Here is a 22706-nt window from a genome sequence, read left to right as displayed (position 1 = left end):
GTAAAATCCTTGCCATCTGTTCCCAGCAACATAGCTGACCAAATTCTCAAGTCAGGATCTGCACTCACAGTTCAAAGAGCTTGGTTTTTTTTGTCATCTTTGGTGAAAGAAAGAGCAAGAGCTCCACTGGGGTGTTTTTGCCTTTTACTTTTATAGTCCAGTCCCCCTTTGAAGTGGATTCTTCTTAATAGTACCCCTAAAAGCAAAGTTTATTCAAACAGTAAAGAAGGTGATATGGAGGTTTTTTTGAGGGTGGGATGAAGGTTCCCCCATGCTATTTCTTCTCTCCTGTGTATGCTCAAATGCCAATTTACTTCGTCTCCTTCTTGCTGTCTCAAGAACCTTGTTTACTACTTATATATAAATTGAGGTAAACACACATTCCTTTGTCTATTTTTTTTTACATTTGGCAGGTTGTCATTAATTTTAAATATTAAAAAAGATCAAGTGCTATTTCAAGCCTATATCAGTGCAGTTGTTATATTTAGAGTGTTTGGTTAATATTGTTGGGAAAACTCAAATTGGAATTTTTCAGTGACTCCCAAGCTTAAGATAAAATATGTTAGAAAAACTTTAAACTTTTTTAAAAAAAATGACTAACTTAAAAAAAGAGAGAATCTCCTCTTTTCCAAAATAAACATACCCAGTTCCTTCAGCCTTTGCTCATATGGCTTGCATTCCTTCCCTTTGATCATCTTTTTCACTCACTTCTGGATCCTTTCTAGTTTCTCTACATTCTTTCTATACATTGGCGACCAAAATTGAACGCAATACTCCAGCTCAGGCCTAACCAGTGCCAAGTAGACTGGTGCTATCACCTTTCATGACTTGCATGCTGTGCCTCTGTTAATACATCCTAAAATTGCATTTGCTTTTTTTTGCAACAGCATTGCATCTCTGACTCATGTTGAGGTTGTGATCCACCACAACTCCCGGATCCTTCTCAGCAATGCTGCTGCCAAACCAGCTATCCGCCATTCTATATTTGTGTATTTGTTTTTCCTTACCTAAGTGAAGCACCTTATATTTGTCTTTGTTGAATTTGATTTCGTTGTCTGATTGTCTCATCTCTGTACACTAATCCACTTCTCTTGGGGCTGTTTCTGTTTTGGCTCCCAACAACGGCACTCCTATCAGTAGTCCCCCCTCCAAACCCCAGTTTGACCCTACCTCACTGTCAAACAGAAGTATGTGCTGTAGGCATCTGAAGCTGTGGTGTCAGTGACGTAAAAGGTGGGGCAATACAATGACTATGGAGTGGGACTTAGTCCTGTCTGTTGCATGTCCCTCTTCCTCATTTTTCCTGGAGAAGAATCCTCAAGACATGCCCCAATCTCTATTCCAGGCCCCAATCTCTATTTCCAGTCAGGAAATTTATTCTGTTAGAGGCACTGAAGCTGAGTCACAGGCCAACATGAAGTCAGAGGTTAGGGTGAAACAAATGTCCCCACTTTCCTCCCAGTACGTAGTGTCACTCCTCAAATCTGTGTTTGAGTTGTGGAGAGGGACGTGACCAAGGCACTTTCTCTCGCTTCTCAAGCCTTCAGTGCTATAGGGAATTGAAGGATAGTTGTCTTCTCTTTCCTACACAGGGTTTTCTTTTATTAGTAGTATAGATGGAGCTAGTGGCACCACCTATAGTTAAGGTTGCCTCATGCTTTTTGCCCAAACTTTAACCATTTGGGCTGAAATTTTCTATGCCTCTGGCTGAATTTATTTATTTATTTTTGAAATTTTAAGTGAAAATGGTTTGTCCACTTCTAAGAATGAGGTTAAGGGAGAATACATGTTTGCTAATGTTAAGTAAAGTTCTTACTGCCATTTTATTGAAAAGCTCTAGCTCTTCTGTGCTTTGAAGCAAGGACTTGAAAATTGGCAGAAGAGTTATTCTAGTTTCAGAGATGTACCTTTTGCTATCCCAGTCCACCAGAATGTGGCCAAATTAAAGCCTCTGAAAATTGCCATTTGCATACATTCAATAGAGGTTTCTTAGAGGCTGACAGCAAAATTGTCTGAACATTCTATCTGTACTGAACATGCTCCAGTCTGGGTCTGCATATGGCTTTATCTGTAACTGCTCCTGGCTATCAGTGACCATTGTGGTGTCAGGCATCAGAACAGAGAACAGGGAAACTCTCTCCTCTGCTTTGAATGATCCCTCTACTTGTGTCAGGGGAACACAGAGAAGGAAGAAGCAGCAGCACAGCTATTCAAATGCAGAGGGATCCAGAGCAGAGTGCGGACAAGATTATACTAGGGCATGGGGATGAGAAGTTAAAATAGAGGAGAAACTGGGAGCAGGGACAGGAACAGAGAGGGAGCGTGACAGGGACAAGTTGGAGTGGGTGGACAGGAGCAGTGAAGTGGGGGACAGGAGTATAGGGGATGAGGACAAGCTTAGGAGGATAGAAGCAGGGAAGACAGGAAGAGACGGAGACAGGCTGTGGGAGACATGCTAGCAGACTGGGGTAGAATGGGTTGGAAAGGTTTGTAAACACTGAATGCTCCCTTCCAGAACCTGGAATAGCATGGAGGATTTTTGAGTTCACAACATTCTTCTGTTATCTGCAAATAGCTGTGAAACCCATGGACAAAATGTCTCTTCCCCCTGTAGTGTCTTCTGCTACCACCACCAGTTATTCCATCAGCTCAAGTGTTAGATGTCTGTGCTGAACATCTAAAGACCCTGCTCGTGACTAGTGTGGTGGTCAATTTGGTTCCATATGATGGAATTTGTTTTTATCACTTTGATTTCCTAAAAATCTAGGAAATTACATTTAAAAAAAAATATGTTGAAAGAATGTTAAGATTTCAAAGTCCAGCACTCAAAATTAGGAAATGCCAGTATTAAGTTTACCTAGGCAATCGTAATTTGGTCCTCTTGTGAGTATGCAGAATGATAATGTCTTTAATTACATGATCACGTACTGTGTTTCTCCACAGGATGGGATGAATCAGGGTTGGAGGTGAATGAGATTGTTGTCAGTAGGATGCCTACCTCATTTGTTGGAGAACTGGGAGAGTGTGAAGTGAATGAGCCAGGGGACTGCAGGAAGAGAGGATGCTCTCAGAATTAAAGCAGTTGAATGTCACTTGGAGGAACTAGATTCTATTCTGCCTCTTCCTCTGTCACTTAAATCAGACTTCTCACCCTTAAACATTGTATATTCCTTATTGTCTGGGTGCCCAACTTGAGACAGCTGGGGACTGAGCTGAGGATGTGCTGAGCACTACTGCAACTAGAGTGCATGAAAATTGTTCTTTGAACATATAAAATGCTAAGTACTCTGAAAAAAATAAGGCCCAAGGCATCCCAGATTGGGCATTCAAAATTAGTGGATACTTTTGACAGTTTTGGCCTTACTCTCTCTGCACTTCAGTTTCCTCTTCTGTAAAAAGGGGGTAATAATACCACTTCACTTCATAGGAGTGTTGAGAAGTGAAATTCATTAATGGTTGTGAAGCACTCAGATGCTATGGTGCTGAGCACTGTATGTGAAGATATAATTCTGACTTCAGGACAGGGTTTTGGATAATGTGTGTTAAATAAGGCATCAAAACCACAGACTGAATGATGAGGATAAAAAGAAATATTGAATAGCTATCAATTCAGCTATCAATCCCAGCTTGAGCAAATGAGTCAGGTATGCTACAGACAACTTGATTCACTACACAAACCTGATTTGTTCCCAGAGCACCATCCATCCAGTGCACTGGATGAGTCAGAGCTCCTGTGGGGAAAAAAAAAGTTGTATATGATCATGTAACTAAAGACTGTATCATAATGCGTGTGCGCCAGGGGCCAAATTAAGATTCCACAGGTAACCTTTATACTCATATTTCCTAATTTTTGAGGGCTTGATTTTGTCACAGTAATGTTCTTTTTGATATGTATTTCTTGGTTAGTTATTGTATCACCCAAAATGTGCTGAGCACTTTCCAAAGATAGCCTTTTGCTTTGTGACCCCGCAATCCTCCCAAGGTAACAGAAGGGGGAAGAGCAACAGGAAGACTAACATATTGGAGCAAAGTTTCATACACATTTTAGTGTGTTGGCCCATTGAGGGTTGTGGAATGAAAATCTACCTGATAGTGTCATTGGTTTAGATTATGAAAATGGATCTTTGTTAATTTTAGCATTCCACAAATGATGGGATGAGATGATTCCCGGTTTGTACTGAATCCAACCATGATTGTAGTGAAAACATAAGAAACTTTCAAAATAAATAGAATTATGAATTCATTGTATTTAAAATATAAAAACAGTGGTAATCAAGACCATTTTCTTTTACAATTTTTTATTGTGCAGGTTAGACACACAAACTTACATCTGCATGTCTCCAACTGGCATGTATATTACAGACTTTTTTTTTCATTTTCCATATTTGAATACCACTTTATCCCTGATTTTCAAAAGATTCTAGTTAATATACTGATTACATAACTAAGCAAAACCAAAATAACCCCCCAGTAACCTGAATTTTTATTTTATTTTATTTTTGGGGAAAATGTTCTTCTGTTATCATGATTGCATTTTTAGCTCCTGATCCCACACTGACCTCCATGAGGGCTGACCTGAATACACCTGTGTGGAGTTTGATTAAATTCAGTAGGGTACCATGTAACCAGACCTCTGCACCCATGCAGAGCACAATTAAATTCAGTTCAGCTCCAAGTGCATAAAGGCTTCATTGAAGGATCAGGGTCTTAATGTGTAAAATTACAAAAATGTTTGTATCTTTTTTTCCTCAGCATTGGTTCTATGTTTACAAAGAAGACTAAAACATGGGTAGAACAAATGACCAAGAAGGCGACAGAGGTCAGACTAAAGTACATAAAAATATAAGAACGGCCATACTAGGTCAGACCAAAGATCCATCTTGCCCAGTATCCTGTCTTCAGACAGTGGCCAATGCCAGGTGCTCCAGAGGGAATGAACAGGTAATCACCCATTCCCAGCTTCTGGCAAACAGAGACTAGGGACACCATTCCTGCCCATCCTGGCTAATAGCGATTGATGGATCTATCCTTCATGAACTTATCTAGTTCATTTTTAGACCCTGTTATAGTCTTGGCCTTCACAACATCCTCTGACAAGAAGCTCCACAGGTTGACTGTGTGTTGTGTGAAAAAATACTTCCTTTTATTTGTTTTAAACCTGCTGTCTATTAATTTCATTTGATGGCCCCTAGTTCTTGTGTTATGAGGAGGAGTAAACTTCCTTGTTACTTTCTCCACACCAGCCATGATTTTATAGACCTCAATCATATCCCCCATGAGTTGTCTCTTTTCCAAGCTGAAAAGTCCCAGTCTTATTAATCTCTCCTCATACGGCAGCCATTCCTTACCCCTAATCATTTTTGTTGCCCTTTTCTGAACCTTTTCTAATTCCAATATATATTTTTTTGAGATGGGGCGATCACATCTGCATTCAGTATTCAAGATGTGGGCGTACCATGAATTTATATAGAGGCAATATGATATTTTCTGTCCTATTATCTATCCCTTTCTTAATGATTCCCAACATTCTGTTTGCTTTTTAACTGCCGCTGCACATTGAATGGATATTTTCAGAAAACTATCCACAATGACTCCAAGGTCTTTCTTGAACGGTAACAGCTCATTTAGATCCCATCATTTTATATGTATAGTTGGGATTATGTTTTCCAATGTGCATTACTTTGCTTTCATCAACACTGAATTTCATCTACCATTTTGTTGCCCAATGAGGCAGTTTTGAGAGATCTTTTTGTAGCTCTTCACAGTCTGCCTGGGACTTAACTATCTTGAGTAGTTTTGTTTCATCTGCAAAACTTGCCATCTCACTGTTTACCCCTTTTTCCAGATGATTTATGAATATGTTAAATAGGACTGAGCCCAGTCCAGACCCTTGAGGAACACTACTATTTACCTCTCTCCATTTCATAAAACTGACCATTTATTCCTACCCTTTGTTTCCTATCTTTTAACCAGTTACTAATCCATAAGAGAACCTTCCCTCTTAACCCATGACTGCTTACTTTGCTTAAGAGCATTTTGTGAGGGCTCTGGTCAAAGGCTTTCTGAAAATCTAAATACACGTATCCACTGGATCCCCCTTGTCCACCTGCCCCCTCAAAGAATTCTAGTAGATTGGTGAGACGTAATTTCCCTTTACAAAAACCATGTTGACTCTTCCCCAACAAATTATGTTCATCTATATATCTGTCAATTACATTCTTTACTATAGTTTCAACCAGTTTGCCTGATACTGAAGTCAAGTTTACTGGCCTGTAGTTGCCAGGATCACCTGTGGAGTCCTTTTTAAAAATTGGCATCACATTAGCTATCCTCCAGTCATTGGTACAGAAGCTGATTTAAATGATAGGTTACAGACTACAGTTCGTAGTTCTGCAACTTCACATTTGAGTTCCTTCAGAACTCTTGGGTGAATACCTTCTGGTCCTGGTGACTTATTACTGTTTAGTTTATCGATTTGTTCCAAAACCACCTCTAATGACACCTCAATCTGGGACAATTCCTCAGATTTGTCACCTAAAAAAAAAAAAAAAGGAATTGTTCTGGCTCCTCCTTGGACTTGATGTCTGTTTGTATATGTAGATGTAAATTAGATAAAGTTTTCAGGCACGTAAATTGATAAATTACTGCTGTTCAGGTCAGGAAAGGCATTTGAACCCTGGGTTTTTGTTGTCGTTCACACTAGTGCTCCTCAACACTTAGAGCAACTCTACTTTGCATAGTTAAATTCACTGATCACTGAAGATGAAGTAATTCAGGTTCAACAGATCAAATGGGCCAAATATAAGGATTTGGACAATCCAATTTTTAGGTGAAGCTGAATTTATTATAAAGTTTCGAGCTCATAACAAATGAAAAGTCATCTAATGAACTATTAGAATGAATGGGATATTTTTCTGTATATTTAAGCAGTTAAATTAATGCTAGTTAAAAGATTGCAAGTGTGAGTCCTTTAAAGAGTTGTTGTGTGTTGTTTGCATAAATGTGCCAAATAATATCATTACTGTAAAAGGATCCAATTTGACTCCATTGAGTATGTGAAATTATTGTCACAGGAGTATCTGATGTAATTCCTTCCTACTGCTATTATCCTCTTTACACATTAGAATCAGAATAGAGAAATGTCAGGAAGATACAATTAAATAATTCTGGTTTGGTTTCTATTGTCAACTTAATGTAAGTCTTTTTGTTTTTCTTTTATTAGTACTATCTTTCAAAACTTAATATACATAAAGTGTAATTTTTAGTAACAATAGAATAGAAAGGTCTTAATATGATAACATTATCACATTGTACATACACCAGAATGTGGGTTGTCATAGAAAACCTAAAATCATGAAGGAGTGATTGCAAATTACATTTTATAAAAATCATATTATGCATATATGAAATATGTGGTGATCATTTTAAATTCAAAAAGGTTGTTTTGTCATGCTGGTGCATATTTTACATGGAACATTTTTCTTCTGAAATGGAAGGAAATGAGGTAATGGTTTGCTGATTCGCGGTGAAACTATTTCCTTTCCTAAATGGTTTTTTTAAATGGTTAGAATATTTACTTTTTTTAAAAAAGCAGAATTCAAAAGAGCAGGAATCTTGCCTCTCATTTATTTTAATGGACAAAATTTCAAATGAGAGAATTAATCTACCTTCTGGAGTGTCAACAGTGCAAGTAGCATAGATGAGCAAGTGTCCTAAAGTAGTGAGATTACTGCATCATAGATATGATTCTTTGGACCTCTGGAGGAGTATCGCTGGTATAATAACATCTGTAGGCTTATTCATTGATAAATATTTGCCTTTTTTTTTTAAATCCCCTTTCTCATTCAAGGTTTGTCAGAGCACTTCATTATAATACATGAAAATCTGCCAGTAATTTACTACATGAGTATGTGGCAGAGACCTTACGCCAAAAATATAAGTGTAAATAGTTTATACTTTAAAAATATTAAAATTTCAATGTGTAACATTTGTTTCTACACATTGTAAGAGAAAGAAATAATGTTTTTGAATAGAACAATTATAACAATTCAAAATTATAACATCTTCTCTGCATCTTTAGGACTATATTAGTGATCTCTACCGCCATGTGATGGAAATACATAGAGCACTTAATGTTGATAAATGCAAAGTAATGCACACTGGAAAATATAATCCCAACTATACATATAAAATGATGGGGCCTAAATGAGCTGTTACCCCTCAAGAAGGAGATCTTGGAGTCATTTTGGATAATTCTCCAAAAACATGCACTCAGTGTGAAGCAGCAGTCAAAAAGCTAACCAAATGTTGGAAAAGGGATAGATAATAAGATAGAAAATATCATATTGCCTCTATATAAATCCATGATATTCCCACATTTCAATACTGCATGCAGATATGGTCACCCACCTCGAAAAAGGTATATTGGAATTGGAAAAGGTTCAGAAAAGGGCGACAAAAATGATTAGGGGTATGGAATGGCTGCTGTATGAGGAGAGATTAATAAGACTGGGACTTTTCAGCTTGGAAAGGAGATGACCAAGATATGATAGAGGTCTATAAAATCATGACTGGTATAGAGAAAGTAAATAAGGAAGTGTTGTTTACTCCTTCTCATAACACAAGAACTAGGTGTTGCCAAATGAAATTAATAGGCAGCAGATTTAAAACAAGTAGAAGGAAGTATTTTTTCACACAACACACTGTCAACCTGTGGAGCTCTTTGCCAGAGGATGTTGTGATGGTAAAGACTATAACAGGGTTCAGAAAAGAACTAGATAAGTTCATGAAGGATAGATCCATCAATGGCTGTTAGCCAGGATGGACAGGGTTGGTGTCCCTAGCCTCTGCTTGCCAGAAGCTGAGAACTGGTGACAGGGGATGGCTCACTTGATGATTACCTGTTCTGTTCATTCCCTCTGGGGTACCTGGCATTGGCCACTGTTGGAAGACAGGATACTGGGCTAGATGTACCTTTGGTCTGACCCAGTATGGCCATTCTTATGTTCCTATTTTCAATATATAGCCGTTTCTCCACAAGACTATTATAATATGTCTTCCAGTTTGAACAAACATAAACTCTTGCTCTTTCCAGGTCCAAATGATAGGAGATGTTGTGTAACATCCTCTTTGTAAAGCTGCCACTAGGCTTGTTGTTTTGTTTGTTTTGCTTGTTTATTTGTTTTAAAACCTTAATTCTCTTTGGAGCTTGTATAGTGTGATCTAGGCTTGTACGCACCACTTGTGTATACTAGCTTCTAAAATAAGGATGTACAATAACTGCTTAGCACCTACACTAAATATCTCACTAAACATGTTGGATATGCTGTAGTGATGCCTCTAAAGAAATCATAGTTATAGTCTGAACTGAGTGTTTTTGTTGATTTATTTTTTGCTTTTTGTCTCCATGCAGTTACCAATTATAATAATGTGGTAGAAACAAATTCAGATTCAGATGATGAAGACAAATTGCATATCGTGGAAGAAGAAAGTGTAACAGATGCAGCAGATTGTGATGCTAGTGTGCCAGAAGATGACTTGCCAACAGACCATACAGTATTACCAGAAAACAGTGAAAAAGCGGGAAGTACAAACAGTTGCTGGGAAGATGAAGGTATGTTCCATTTAGGTAATGATGCTCTAATTAGGAAAATTATACTTGGAAACATTCACTCAATAGAATTTTTTTTTAATATACTTCGTCATTAACGTGTATTTATAAAGTTGGGGCTAGATACACAAAGAAATGTAGGAGTGCGTGATGCCAAGAAAATTACTGGGATTCACAAACCATGAATTTGGTGCTTAGACTCCCTGTGAATAGGGAAAGAGAGACATCCCTAGAATGGGATTCACAAAAACTAGTACAGTAGGAAGCTCCTTGCCTAAACTAGCCAGTGGGCGGTGCTAAGCCCTGCCTCTTTTTCAGAGATAGATACTTAAGTCCAGGCTGTAGGCAGGTGTCTCCCTCTGCTTGGGAGTCTCAGATGAAAACCCTCTCTTGGTGGTAGGTACCTATGCTGTTTTAGCAAGAAGCTGGGGTGGAAGGTGCTGAACTCCCTAATAACTTTTAACCCAATGATGAAGGTACTCACCTGTGTTGTGGGAGATGCCCAGTTCAAGTCCCCCCTCCACCTGAGAGAGAGAAGGAATTTGAACAGGGAACAGGGCTACTTCTCCTGTGAGTGTGTTAGCCACTGAGCTATAGGATGTTCTGATATGCAGCTCCGTCAGTCTCTCCTGTTGAAACTGTTCCAGTAGGGATATATCAATTTTTTTTTAAAAGTCACTGGAGCAGAGGGACTCAGTCCAGGACCTCTCATCTGTCAGTTGAGTGCTCTAACCATCAGGTTAAATTATCATTTTCATGCTTGTCCTCTCTCTTTCTAATCTGATGTTGAAAGTATTCCATGCTTACTGGATCGGGCCCTCCAGACAAGTTAGGTGTGGGAACATCTAATTTCCCCCTTTCATGAATCACTCAGGACAGGGGCACTGGATTGGGGAGGCCAAGGAGTAAGAGCCACTTGGGGAGCCCAGGCAGCTTTGGGGAGTCGTCGACTCTCCACCTGCCCAGGTTGGAGGGCCGAAGAGCCCGTGCCCCAGCTGTCGCTCTTCGGCCCCCAGAATGGAAGCCAGAGCCAGATCAGGATAGGAGCTGTGTGGGCAACTGTGGGGAGCCACGAACCCTCCACCTGCCCTGAGCGGAGGGTCCGGGGGAATGGTGACAATTGGCCAGGGGCTGCTCTCAGGTCTTCCCAACTCCAGGCAGGTGGAGGGGCCCAGACTTCCTGGTCCAGCTCCAGCTTCACTGCAGGGGCAGGGCCTCCCGGGGAAAAGGAGGGTTAAGGGCAGGGTCTCATGACTCCCACACTTTTAGGAAGAATCCCATACATGCTGTGCTTTCTCAGAGCTTTATCAGTGTAATTTTACCTGCTTTTACTGTTCTTATTTAAAATATACCATCGGCCTTTCAAATCTAGCTGATAAAATTGAGCAGCTGAACCAAATTGTACTATAAACCTGGTATGTGTGCAAGCATAAGTTTGAGAGACAGGTGGTTTAGCTTTTAAGCTTGGCTCTAAATAGCTCCATATGTATAAACTTGTACAAAACTATGACTTTGGATTGGGCTCAGTTATTAACTTTTACTATATTTAGATTTTTATCTCTATTATAAATACATTAAATATGCACCAAATGATCATGTATACTTCAGTGATTTTTACTAACATAGACTTTCATAGCTGTTTGAACAGCTAGTAGATTTAAATAATATACTGTGTGTTTGCTAAAATAAAGTTTTTAACATTCAATACTGAAAAATATACATACTCTAAAACATTCTTCTTATAGTGAAGTCAGTTTTCTTGGTTTGTTAACATTAGATTTATGTAAGTATGTGATTTGAGTATTTTGCAATAGATAAATCAGAGAAAAAGAGGAGTTTTACAACATTTTGATTTGCTATGTATTTATATTTTTGATATTTGTAGTAAGAAAGTTCAGTCACAAGTATTTTGATGCTCTTGGTTGTATAGGTCTAAGGAAACAGCACTTGAATATGTGCTGTCTGTCTTAAAGGAAAAAGCCAATGGGTAGGTAACTGAAGCATTGAGAACATCCCTGAAACAGTTCTGTGTGTGTTTAGAATACTAGTTTACAGCATGTGTAGCAAGTTTATCGCTAACCTGTACTGAAATTTATCCTGCATATGTGGACTCAGTACTTTTTGGTTTTCACCTGATTGATCAGTTCAGAAAAATGTAAAAGTAGGTGCAACATACTTAGACTACATTTTATTATCAGATCAGTTTCTTTCCGTTTCCAGCAATTCTAACTGAAGTTCTAAAAGATCTTCAGAACAGGTGTCTCAAATATAAGGTGTATATCTTAAGAGGTTTAACTGAAACACGCATACAAGTCTCAACAAGTGAACCACATGTATCCCATACAAGTTGATGGCAATGTTCCAGCATTGGTGTGTGTGTTGTAATTCTATAAGGTCGTCTTCCTTCCCCTCCCCCCCCTTTTAGTTTAAACTAAAACCTACATTATATTTTAAAAAGTATATTGTTATAAAGTAATGTTTTCTGATGAAAAATACAGTGTTATTAAACTAAGACATGATAAATTTCCAAGTAAAATATATAGCAAATTCAGAAAATGCGTATTTTGCTCCTCTTACAATTTTTTTTCAAGTGTTTAAAACTTGACTGAAAAATTCCATTCCTGCTGGATTTCTGTATAAGCATCTTAGACTGAGAGCAAGATTCTTTTTATCTTTCTCTGTGTTTAAAAAAATAGTTCAGACATTTGAGAGAATCCAAATGCATTTAAAAAATTAGTTCAGATACATTTTTGTGTTTGTGTAATTCAAATCCATAACAAGGAGCAATAGCTTTTGGCATTAAGACTATAATTTTGAAAAGACCTTATAGAATCAATAAAGTATTCAAGCTCTGAAAACCACATAAGATGAAATTCATGCTGCTGGAGAGGGGCCCACTCAAGACCCCATGCAACATTTAAACCCTATATTAAGAATTTAAGTAAGACTTAAGTGCAGGGCATCTGGTATGTGGCAAATTTCACCCATAATGTGCACACACTCAACAACTGATGTCATTCATATCTAGTGGATGCAATGCTTATTAAACTAATTTTATTTCTGTATTCCTTTTAATTTAAGTTTACACTTGTATCTTAGTGCCTTCCAAGTTAAAAAATAAGCATGGTTACTAATGTCAGTCAAATGATGTTTTCTCACCATTTTCCCTCTACCCTCCTCACTCCAAAGGGGAAAAGTTAGATTTGGTTTATGTCTTTTTTTTTTAAAGTAGAAGTAAAACTAATATGCTGTAGGTTGCTATCTAGGAAACCCGTGTTGAAGTGAGTCTTGCTTGTCAATGGGAAGATTATAAAGTTTGTGGTTATTTCTTAGTTTTTGCCACAGTGTATTCTACACTCTTGGGCCAGCCCTCAAAAAATCTTGTTTCCTGCACTTATAAGCTTCACCCCTGAAGTATGCAAAGCCATTATTTCTGAGGAGCAGGGCTGTTGAGGGTGGTCAAGGTCCTGGAGGGTAAGACCTTGTGTAACCAGACCACGTCAGTTTTTATAGCCTTAAAACTGACAGCTGAGAATTTAAACTTCAATTGATGTTTTCTAGAGAGGTATTGAAGTTAAAGAAGTACAGATTGTGTTTTCTCAGTAACCTGGGTTACTGAGGAGGCATGCTGCAGCATTCTGCATTGGTTGCAGCTCTTTTCAGGCCTGATGCTTTCAAGCCCAATGTAAGCTGCATGGCGTAATCAAGCTCAGAGATAATGGAAATGTGGTATGATTCAAGACAGGTTATTCCCAAAAAGTACAGGCCCTAGACAGTCAGAGAGGGGAGATCAACTTGACTGTAGACAGTTCTTGCTATGTGCCAGTCCAGAATCAGAAAGTTGTCTATAAAGATTACTATACTACAGAATGCCTTGATGATTTGTGGAATATCTCCTCCTCCACAAAAGACAGCACTGTGGCAAAAAACTCTTTGAAGTGTTTCTCTGTCTAGCAAAAAGGAGATTTTGCTTGTAGAGTTTAGCTTCAGCCAAGTCCACTTTATCCATGTGCTGATCTTTGTTACCTAACTGTCTCTGACTGTGGTGATATTGTAGGCTATGAGCAATAGGTAGAGTTATGTGTGTTCTGCATATTGCTGGCATTTCAGCCCATAAAATCTCTCCATTTCTCTGAGCAGCTGTATGTAAATATTGAAGAGGAAGGGAAGAGAAGGGAACTGCATAGTACTCCACAAATGAGGGCTCTGGCCTCAGAGGCACAGATGCCCATCACTACCTTCTGGGTGTAGCCCTTGAGAAATATTTCACACCATTTTAGAGCTTCTGCCTGAGCCTCTGCTAATTCTCTTAGGCATGGTCTGCAATACAGGGTTAGGTAAAATTTAGCCACGTTAGGTTGATTTTAAAATGAATGCGTCCACACAACCAACCCCGTTCTGTAGACTTAAAGGGCTCTTAAAATCAACTTCTGTACTCCTCCCCCAACAAGAGGATTAGCGCTAAAATTGACTTTGCTGGGTCAAATTTGGGGTAGTGCGGACACAAATCGACGGTACTGGCCTCCAGGAGCTATCCCAGAGTGGTCCATTGTTACCGCTCTGGATAGCACTTTGAACTCCAATGCACTAGCCAGATACACAGGAAAAGCTCTGGGAACTTTTGAATTTAATTTCCTGTTTGGTCAGCATGGCAAACTCAGCAGCGCAGGTGACCATGCAGTCCCCCCAGAATCATAAAGAATAGAATGTTTCTACGCTCCCCCTATCATCTCCATCCCTGAGGTTATCGCAGATTAGAAGGCGAAAACGCACTCACGGTGACATGTTTTCTGAGCTCATGCAGTCCTCCTGCACTGATAGGGCACAGCTTAATGCATGGAAGCATTCAGTGGCAGAGGCCAGGAAAGAATAAAGTGAGCATGAAGAACGGAGGCAGGATATGATGCTGAGGAAAGCTAGCAAGAGCACAGACCCCCGCTGCATCCACTGTATAACCGCCTACCCTCCTCTCCATGTTCCATAGCCTCCTTACCCAGATGCCCAAGAATGTGGGGGGGAGGCTCCGGGCACGCAGACACTCCACTCCAGAGGATGGCCCAAGTAACAGAAGGCTCTCATTCAAACAGTTTGATTTTTAGTGCGGCTACAATAAGCAATGTGGCCATGTCCTTTCCTCCTCCCCCATCTCACCCGGGCTACCTTGTTTGTTATCTCTTTTTTTTTTAAATTAATAAAGAAAGAATGCATGGTTTCAAAACAATAGTTACTTTATTTCTAAGGTGGGGAGGGTAGTTGGCTTACAGGGAATTAAAATCAGCAAAGGGAGCGGGTTTGCATCAAGGAGAAACACATGCAACTGTCACACCGTAGCCTTTCCAGTCATGAAACTGGTTTTCAAAGCCTGCGATGCGCAGCACACCTTGCTGTGCTCTTCCACTCGCCCTGGTGTCTAGCTGCTCAAAATTGGACTCCAGGTGATCTGCCTCAACCTCCCACCCCACCAAGACTGCGGGAACTGTGGGATAGCTGCCCACTATGCACCGCTCCGTAAGTCGATACTAGTCACGGTAGTGAGGACACACTCTGCCGACTTAATGCACTTAGTGGGGACATACACAATCAACTGTATAAAATCAGTTTCTAAAAATCAACATCTATAAAATCGATTTAATTTCGTGGTGTAGACATACCCTTAGGCTGAATAGTAATAGTCTATGATCAGCCATTTTGAATGCTGCAGTGAGATCCAAGAGTATGACTATCCCTTCATCTATAGATAGCAAGAGATTGTTCATCCACACTACCAGTCGTGATTCTGTTTGATGTCCCAGGCTGTCACTTCACTGGGAATAGTGCAGATCAGGTAGAACAGTGCCAAGGATCTGACTCATTTGCTGGTGTCCTCATCTAGGGTGAGGTGAGTGCAAGATGCCCAAAAAGCCTTTAGTCAAAGTGCTGCAAATCACATTTATAGGGGCTTTTAGCACTAAGTCCAGACTACTCTTGGATAGCAGAACTCTGACTCCTACTAACTGGTTAAGGACTATTTAGAAAAACTGGACGTGCAAAAGTCCATGGGTCCAGATCTAATACATTCAAAGGTGCCGAGGAAGTTGGCTGATATGATTGCAGAGCCATTGGCCATTTTCTTTGCAAATTCATGGCAATCGGGGGGAGGTCCCAAATGACTGGAAAAAGGAAAATATAGTGCCCATATTTTAAAAAGGGAAGAAAGGATCCTGGGGAACTACAGATTGGTCAGCCTCACTTCAGTCCCCAACAGAATCATGGAGCAGGTCCTCAAGGAATCCATTTTGAAGCACTTGAAGGAGAGGAAAGTGATCAGGAACAGTCAATATGGATTCACCAAGGGTAAGGCATGGCTGACCAACGTGATTGTCTTCTATGATGAGATAACTGGCTCTGTGGATATGGGGAAAGCGGTGGATGTGATATATCTTGACTTTAGCAAAGCTTTAGATACGGTCTCCCACAGTATTCTTGCCAACAAGTTAAAAAAAATATGGATTGGATGACATGGACTATAAGGTGGATAGAAAGATGGCTAGATTGTGGGCTCAACAGGTAATGATCACGGCTCAATGTCTAGTTGGCAGTCAGTTCAAGCAGAGTGCCCCAGGGGTCAGTCCTGGTCCCGGTTTGTTCAACATCTTCATTAATGATCTGGATGATGGGATTAATTGCACCTCAGCAAGTTCTCAAATGACACTAAATGGGAGGAGAGGTAGATATGCCAGGGTAGGGTAGGTCCGAGTGACCTAGCAAATGGAGGATTGGACAAGAGCTGATTGAGGTACAGGGACAGTGCAGAGTCCTGCATTAGGAGAGATTCCATGCATGCTACAGGTGCGGGACAACTGATAGCAGCAGTTCTGCAGAAAGGACTGGGGATTAGTGGACCCAGAGCTGATATGACGTCAGCAGTGTGCCCTCATTGCAGAAGTGCACCGCTTATTGGGCTGTATTATGGAACTATGCAGCAGATCAGGAGTGATCATCCCTCTATTTGCCATTGGTGAGGCACATTCTGGGATATTGATCGTTTTGTCCCCTCACTACGAAGGGATGTGGACAATTGGAGGAGTCCAGGGAGGCACAAAATTCTAAGGGGACTTGGGGCATGACTTATGGGAGAGGCTGAGGGAACTGGGTTATTCGCTCAGAAGAGAGAGTGAGGGTGAGATCTTGATAGGCAGCCTTCAAACTACCTGAAGGGGGGTTCCAAAGAGGATGGAGCTAGGCTGTTCTCAGTGGTGGCAGATGACAGAACAAGAAGCAGGGTCTTAAGTTGCAGTGAGAGGGGTCTAGGTTGGATATTAGGAAACACTATTTCACTAGGTGGGTGGTGAAGCACTGGAACAGGTTACCTAGGGAGGTGGTGGAATCTCCTTCCTTAGAAGTTTTTAAGGCCCAACTTGACAAAGCCTTGGCTGGGATTATTTAGTTGGTGTTGGTCTTGCTCTGAGCAGAGGACTGTACTAGATGACCTCCTGAGGTCCTTTCCAACCCTAATCTTCTATGATTCTATTTGATCAGAGACTGTGCTGCATTCTTCTTCCTAGCACTGGATATCTTCTTCTCCTTTCTGCTCCCCAGTGGCTATGTTTGCAGCATAATCCTTAACTCCTGAATGCAAGAATGCAAGGTAAATTATTCACCGATGTTCCCATCCTTTGCTGAACATATATGACTACGATCATTAAAGTGACTGTATATTTGTTTGCAGAAGTGTGTTGCAAGGCAAATAATATAACAAAAAATATAGAATACCTATTCTGGTTATTAAACATCTGATATGTAAAGGTTAACACTGAGGGATATGAAAAGACTGAATTAAATTTGTGTATCCTCAGGACACAGAATACCTTCCTACATGAAGAAAAAAGAAAGATGAAAGCTCAATAAGTGGCTATGAAATTACTGCTTTTTGTTTAATGTATTATGGTAGTGCCCAAAGGCCTAGTCAGGATCAAGACCCTAGGTGCGGTACAAGCACACGGAATAGGGTGACCAGACAGCAAGTGTGAAAAATTGTGACAGGGTGGGGGTTAATAGGAGTCCATATTAAAAAAAAGCCCCAAATATTGGGACTATCCCTATAAAATCAGGACATCTGGTCACCAGGCCGGCTTTAAGCTGATTCCCCTGATTCCCTGGAATCGGGCCCCGTGCCTTAGGTGTCTATTCAATTTTTTTTATTATTATTATTTTTTACTCTCCCGGTGGCGCGGGTCCACTCTGGTCTTCAGCGGCATTTTGGCAGTTAGAGGGGGAGGTCCACTCCGGGGCTTCGATGGCATTTCAGCAACGGGGGGACCTGCAGTGCTGCAGAAGACCCAGAATGGACCCCCTGCCACCGAAGTGCTGCCGAAGCCCCAGACCGCCGACAGGCATTCAAATCGGGCCCTACCCTTCATAAAGCCAGCCCTGCTGGTCACCCTAACACAGGAAGGCATAGTCCATACCATGAAGAGTTTACAAACTAGTAGATTTGGGGAATTTTTTTTACCTTCTGTGAAATTAAATCCTGTTGCCACTGAAATCTTAAATTACTCAGGATCAGCCTGGCTAATATTATTTTTGCCTTTTATGAAGCCAGAGGGGCTTGCTGTAAATTGTTATAAATAGTAAGTAATCTTCATTAATAATCCCACCTTTCCAGCAGATCTCATTGTCCTAATGAAGAGGGAAAACATGGTTTTGTAGTATGGACTATTTATAAGGGAAAACACGGTTTTGTGTAGTATGGGCTATTTATAGAGGAAAACACGGTTTTAGTGGTTTTACAGCATGTAAAGCTTTTGGACTGGAAGCACATGACAGTTACCATGGGTGAATTGGATCAGACCAACAAAACATGGATTTGTCTATGACTAAGACTTTTCAAGTGATGGTCAAAGTTAGAGCTAGATTAAAGCACTCCAGTGTTCCTTAAATTATAAATCTTGTTTTGAAAATATCTGCAAGTGCAGGCATATTTTCTAACCTATTAGTTCCGTAGACTTCTGTCAGTCTTCATTACTACTGTCTCCACTATTAGGGTAGATTGAATTATTCATCTTTTTCCTTTTGGAAAGACGTATTTAGAATGGAACTTAAAGTAGTCCTAGAAGTCCTCAGTTTATGTGTAAAGCAGAAATTGGCTTCTGTATTGATTAAAAAGGTAGCATGCCCTTGCTTTTTTAATAACCACTACAAATTATGGATTCTAGCATTTGTTGTGTGATTACAACAGTTTTGGCTCACTTCTGTGGGAGCATAAGAACATAGGAATTGTCATTCCAGATCAGTAGTTCATCTAGTTTAGTATCCTGTATCTGAAAGGGGGACAGGACCAGATGTTTTTCTTTTCTGTTCTGTTCTGTTCTATTCAGGTTTTATGCCATGTTTATCATTGTAGTATCTGAGTGCTTTCCAGTAGTGCATCTGTCATGTCTTGTTTGTTCTCTCATTTTTTCCCCAGAGGGAGAAGCATGTACAGTGGAGTGTCTTGTTTTGGTAGTGTCTTTTTTTTTTTTAATTTATTAATAAACATTGCAATGTGTGTATTTAGAGATAGCAAAGTCTAAGTAATGTGCCTTGCTTGGAGCAAAAAGCGATGAGGTCTGTGATGGTCCTCAGTTCCTGGGGGAGTTCATTCTACAATCTCAGAGCACCCCAGAGAAAATTCTGTTTCCTTGCATGGATGAGCTTTACTCTTATTGTTGAGAGTCCCATTGTGCCAGAGGAATGTAGAGGAACATGCTAGAATTCCCATAATGGACAATTACAGAATAATCTATTTAACCCCCACCAGCTGGTGTATTCTCTGAAGCACTTGTATTTTTGTCCTAATTAATGTAACTATGAATAATGAGAAAATCCACATACTGTAAATGATCTGCTGCCTTTTTTGAATACCTCTAAGTTCTTGGACTTGCTATATGTGGCAGTGAGTTCCACAGGATAGCTATGCATTGTGCAAAAAGTACTTTTTGGAATAATGATGTAGATTCCACTCTTCCGTTTTTAGAGAACCAAAGATTAACACTTTTATACAGCACCTGCAATCAGTGGAACATTGATTATAGGTGCTGAATTAGAACGTTGATAATATGCTGAATTAGAAAAGCATATTTAGCATTAATCTTGAACAAAACTTCAGCTGAAAAATATTTGAGCAACTAGTTGACTCTTTTCTCGTTTTGGTATTATTTCAAGTTTGATGTGACCTTTGGGTTGGAAAATTCTATAGATTGTGATGGGCTTAGATTGACACTGACTTCAGATCCAGACCCTGCACTTCATACCAGAACTTGTACTAAATAAAATTCCATAGCTGAGCATATATTGATTACAATTGCAAGTACAAGTTACCATGCTTTTATCAACATTCCACATACTACACTGCTCATTCCTGAAGTGCCACTGTTTATCACAGAACACCAGGGAACTGGACAACTGGGTGGCTCAAGGGACAAATAGTAGAATATAAGGGTTTTCATGTTCATTACCAGCTATTGTCTCAAATCAATATGGGCTGAAAGTTGTTACTGATTGAAAGATGTTTAATAGCCTGTATAAAGTGAGTTGGTAACCTTAGACAAGTTCATACTGGACATGTAGTTTTAAAATTTGGAGACCATAACCTTCAGGACTAATTGCCTCTCTTGTTAATAGTCAAAGAGTTGAGGCATGTTGGTGGAGGTGTGTGGGGAAGCCTCAGCCATCAGTGTCCATGCTATATTAGATTTGTAATTAAAGAATTTTGGACTCTTGTATAGGACTGCTATTCTAGCTCCTTCAGCAGCAAAAGCTTCACTTAACCCCACCTCCCCCAATCTGGAGCCACTGTTTCTAGAGAGAAAACAGTAATAAATGATGGCCACCATCAATATATATTTGATGGAAATATGGGACTGGTAGTGAAAGTGACCTTCCAGTATAGAGGGTCACCCTTCTGAAATGGTATGGAGAACACCATGACCCGTAGAACAATTTCACCATATCTAGTGCCTTGCCTAGACTCAGTCTTTAAAACTGATTTTAAATTAGCACATAAGGAAATTGTCATATCATGATTTTGAAGTCAGTCCTATTTTGCAGAGATATTAATCCTTCAATAAATCATATTTTAAGGGCATCCATCTAACTGCCCAGAGATATGCAGTGCTGTCAGTAATAGTACTTTTGTATAAGTGGTGGTGTGGTAATTCCAATACACAGGAAAGAAGTTGGTAAAACACTGAAAATCAGTTTTACACAACTGAAATATATGCTTTAATTCAATGCCAATGTTTTCTTGCTTTCTCAATTCAATAGTCAAACCTAGCAAGAACACTCATGATTTTTATTTGGCTAAGTTTATTAGGCTCTAGATCTCTGCAGTATTATACAGTATTACATGATAGATTGTTGCAAATAATTGTGGAGTAATTACTGATAATCTGCTGGTTTTGCTAGTTAGAAAAAGCAGAGCAAATGTGTTAATCTTACAATAAATTAACCTCTGAAAGCAATAATCTCATGCATCAGATACTAAGAACAAACTACTTGCCTTTCATTCTAAGCAGCACACTTTGTACTTGCCAGGAAGATACTCCTACTACAAAAATACCATATTAGGATATGTAACAGCAATCCTTATCCTATTTTTTCTCTGTCTTCAAATAATTACTTTGGTATTGTATGTTTGCCTTCTGTTAAAATTGCAGTTTCTTTTTCTTGTAATATCTTTCTGACCTGAGAAACTCAATACAGCTAAAATCATGAGGAATCCATATTTTTTAAGTATACGAGATTTAAATATATTTTCCCCAAACATTAGAAAAATATGGACATTTTTGTTTAAGAAATAAGGGGATGTTTGTAATATGCAAAGAAAGATGATGGTATTTTAAAATGTTAATTATTCCTCTTTTGCAATATTATATTTCAGATGGAAAAGAAACAAAAGAAATCCTGGGGCCTGAAGCTCAAGCTGATGAAGCTGGATGTATAGGTATTTGTCTAATTAAATTTGTGATCTGTGCCCTTTCTCTGCTCCAGCCACCCCACAGGTTTTGTGGTTTGTTTTTTTGGGGGCGAGGAGAGGCGTTTCCCCTTCGCTGCTCCAGCCGCCCTACAGGTTTGGGTGGGTTTTTTGTTTGTTTTTGGTTTTTTTTTGCTTGAGGTGACAAAAAAGCCAGAGCCGGCCCTGTCTGCCTTGCAGCAGGGCGGTGGGGTGGGACTTCTGCGCAGCAGGTTGGGGGTTCTCATGGCTTCAGCCCTGCAGGGCGTACCTGCTGGAGCTCAAGCCCCAGCAGGCATCTCCACCGGAGCTGAATCCCCGAGCTCCGGCAGGTGCCTTCCGGCTCTCAAATTCCTGAAGATTGTCATATGCGGCTCAAAGAGTCAGTAAGTTTGGCCACCCAAGGATTATTTGGAAATATGCTTGCATTTTTTAATCTTGGTATACATGTTTTAACCATAAGGTCAATACCAAAGAGAACAAAGTACTTTACAGTATGTATGGTGAAAACTGTCCCATGTCATAAATAGAATCCAGTGCTTGGATTTTAAAACAGGAAGACCTGTATGAGACTTCACACTGTGAGACAAATGGTAAAGCTTTACCTTCTTATTAAAAATATGCTGCACATTAATAACTGAGAATGAAGTATAGGATAGTAATTTACAGTCAAAGCTTTCACAGAATGCATTTCATGGCAGTAAGTATAAACTGCATGAATAATGTATTCAAGCAAATATTTGCTAGCAACTATTTGTCATGCTATAGATTATGTAAAATATTTAACTGTATTTTTTCTAATAGTGAAATACAGTTTTAATGAAAAACAAATGAAGTTGATCATTTATTGTGTCAAGCTTAAACCTAGATGATTTGGAACAGTACTAACTAGATCCAGAGCAAACTGTTTGAAACCTCTGGACAAACCCTGGTGAACAAGCTACTCAAACTCTCAAGCAGCAAACTCAAACTCTGCAGCCAGCAAGCATGCTTTTCAATGAAAATCTGCATGAATATGTCCTATGGGTTTGCAGTAATGAACAAACTTTAAATATAATTAAAAATTGTGTCTTGAAGGCAACAAATTCAGCCTTGCAATTGCGGGACCCAAAGCAGCTGCAGGAA

At 39.6% G+C, this 22706-nt stretch overlaps 1 protein-coding gene across 2 annotated transcripts in view; it reads left to right on the top strand.

Annotated features, from left to right (window-relative positions):
- ZEB1 (zinc finger E-box binding homeobox 1) overlaps positions 1–22706 on the top strand; it is a 226152-nt gene that overhangs the window by 155343 nt on the left and 48103 nt on the right. For both annotated transcript variants that reach the window (XM_032799102.2, XM_032799103.2), the window contains exons 2-3: positions 9413–9613; positions 21510–21572. In XM_032799102.2, coding sequence (XP_032654993.1) covers positions 9413–9613; positions 21510–21572 — 264 coding nt within the window. The remainder of the gene's footprint in view (positions 1–9412; positions 9614–21509; positions 21573–22706) is intronic.

Source organism: Chelonoidis abingdonii, chromosome 2 (genome assembly GCF_003597395.2).
Source record: "Chelonoidis abingdonii isolate Lonesome George chromosome 2, CheloAbing_2.0, whole genome shotgun sequence".
Lineage (NCBI taxonomy): Eukaryota > Metazoa > Chordata > Testudines > Testudinidae > Chelonoidis > Chelonoidis abingdonii.
The sequence above is the reverse complement of the archived record's forward strand: the minus strand, read 5'-3'. Positions and strand labels throughout refer to the sequence as shown.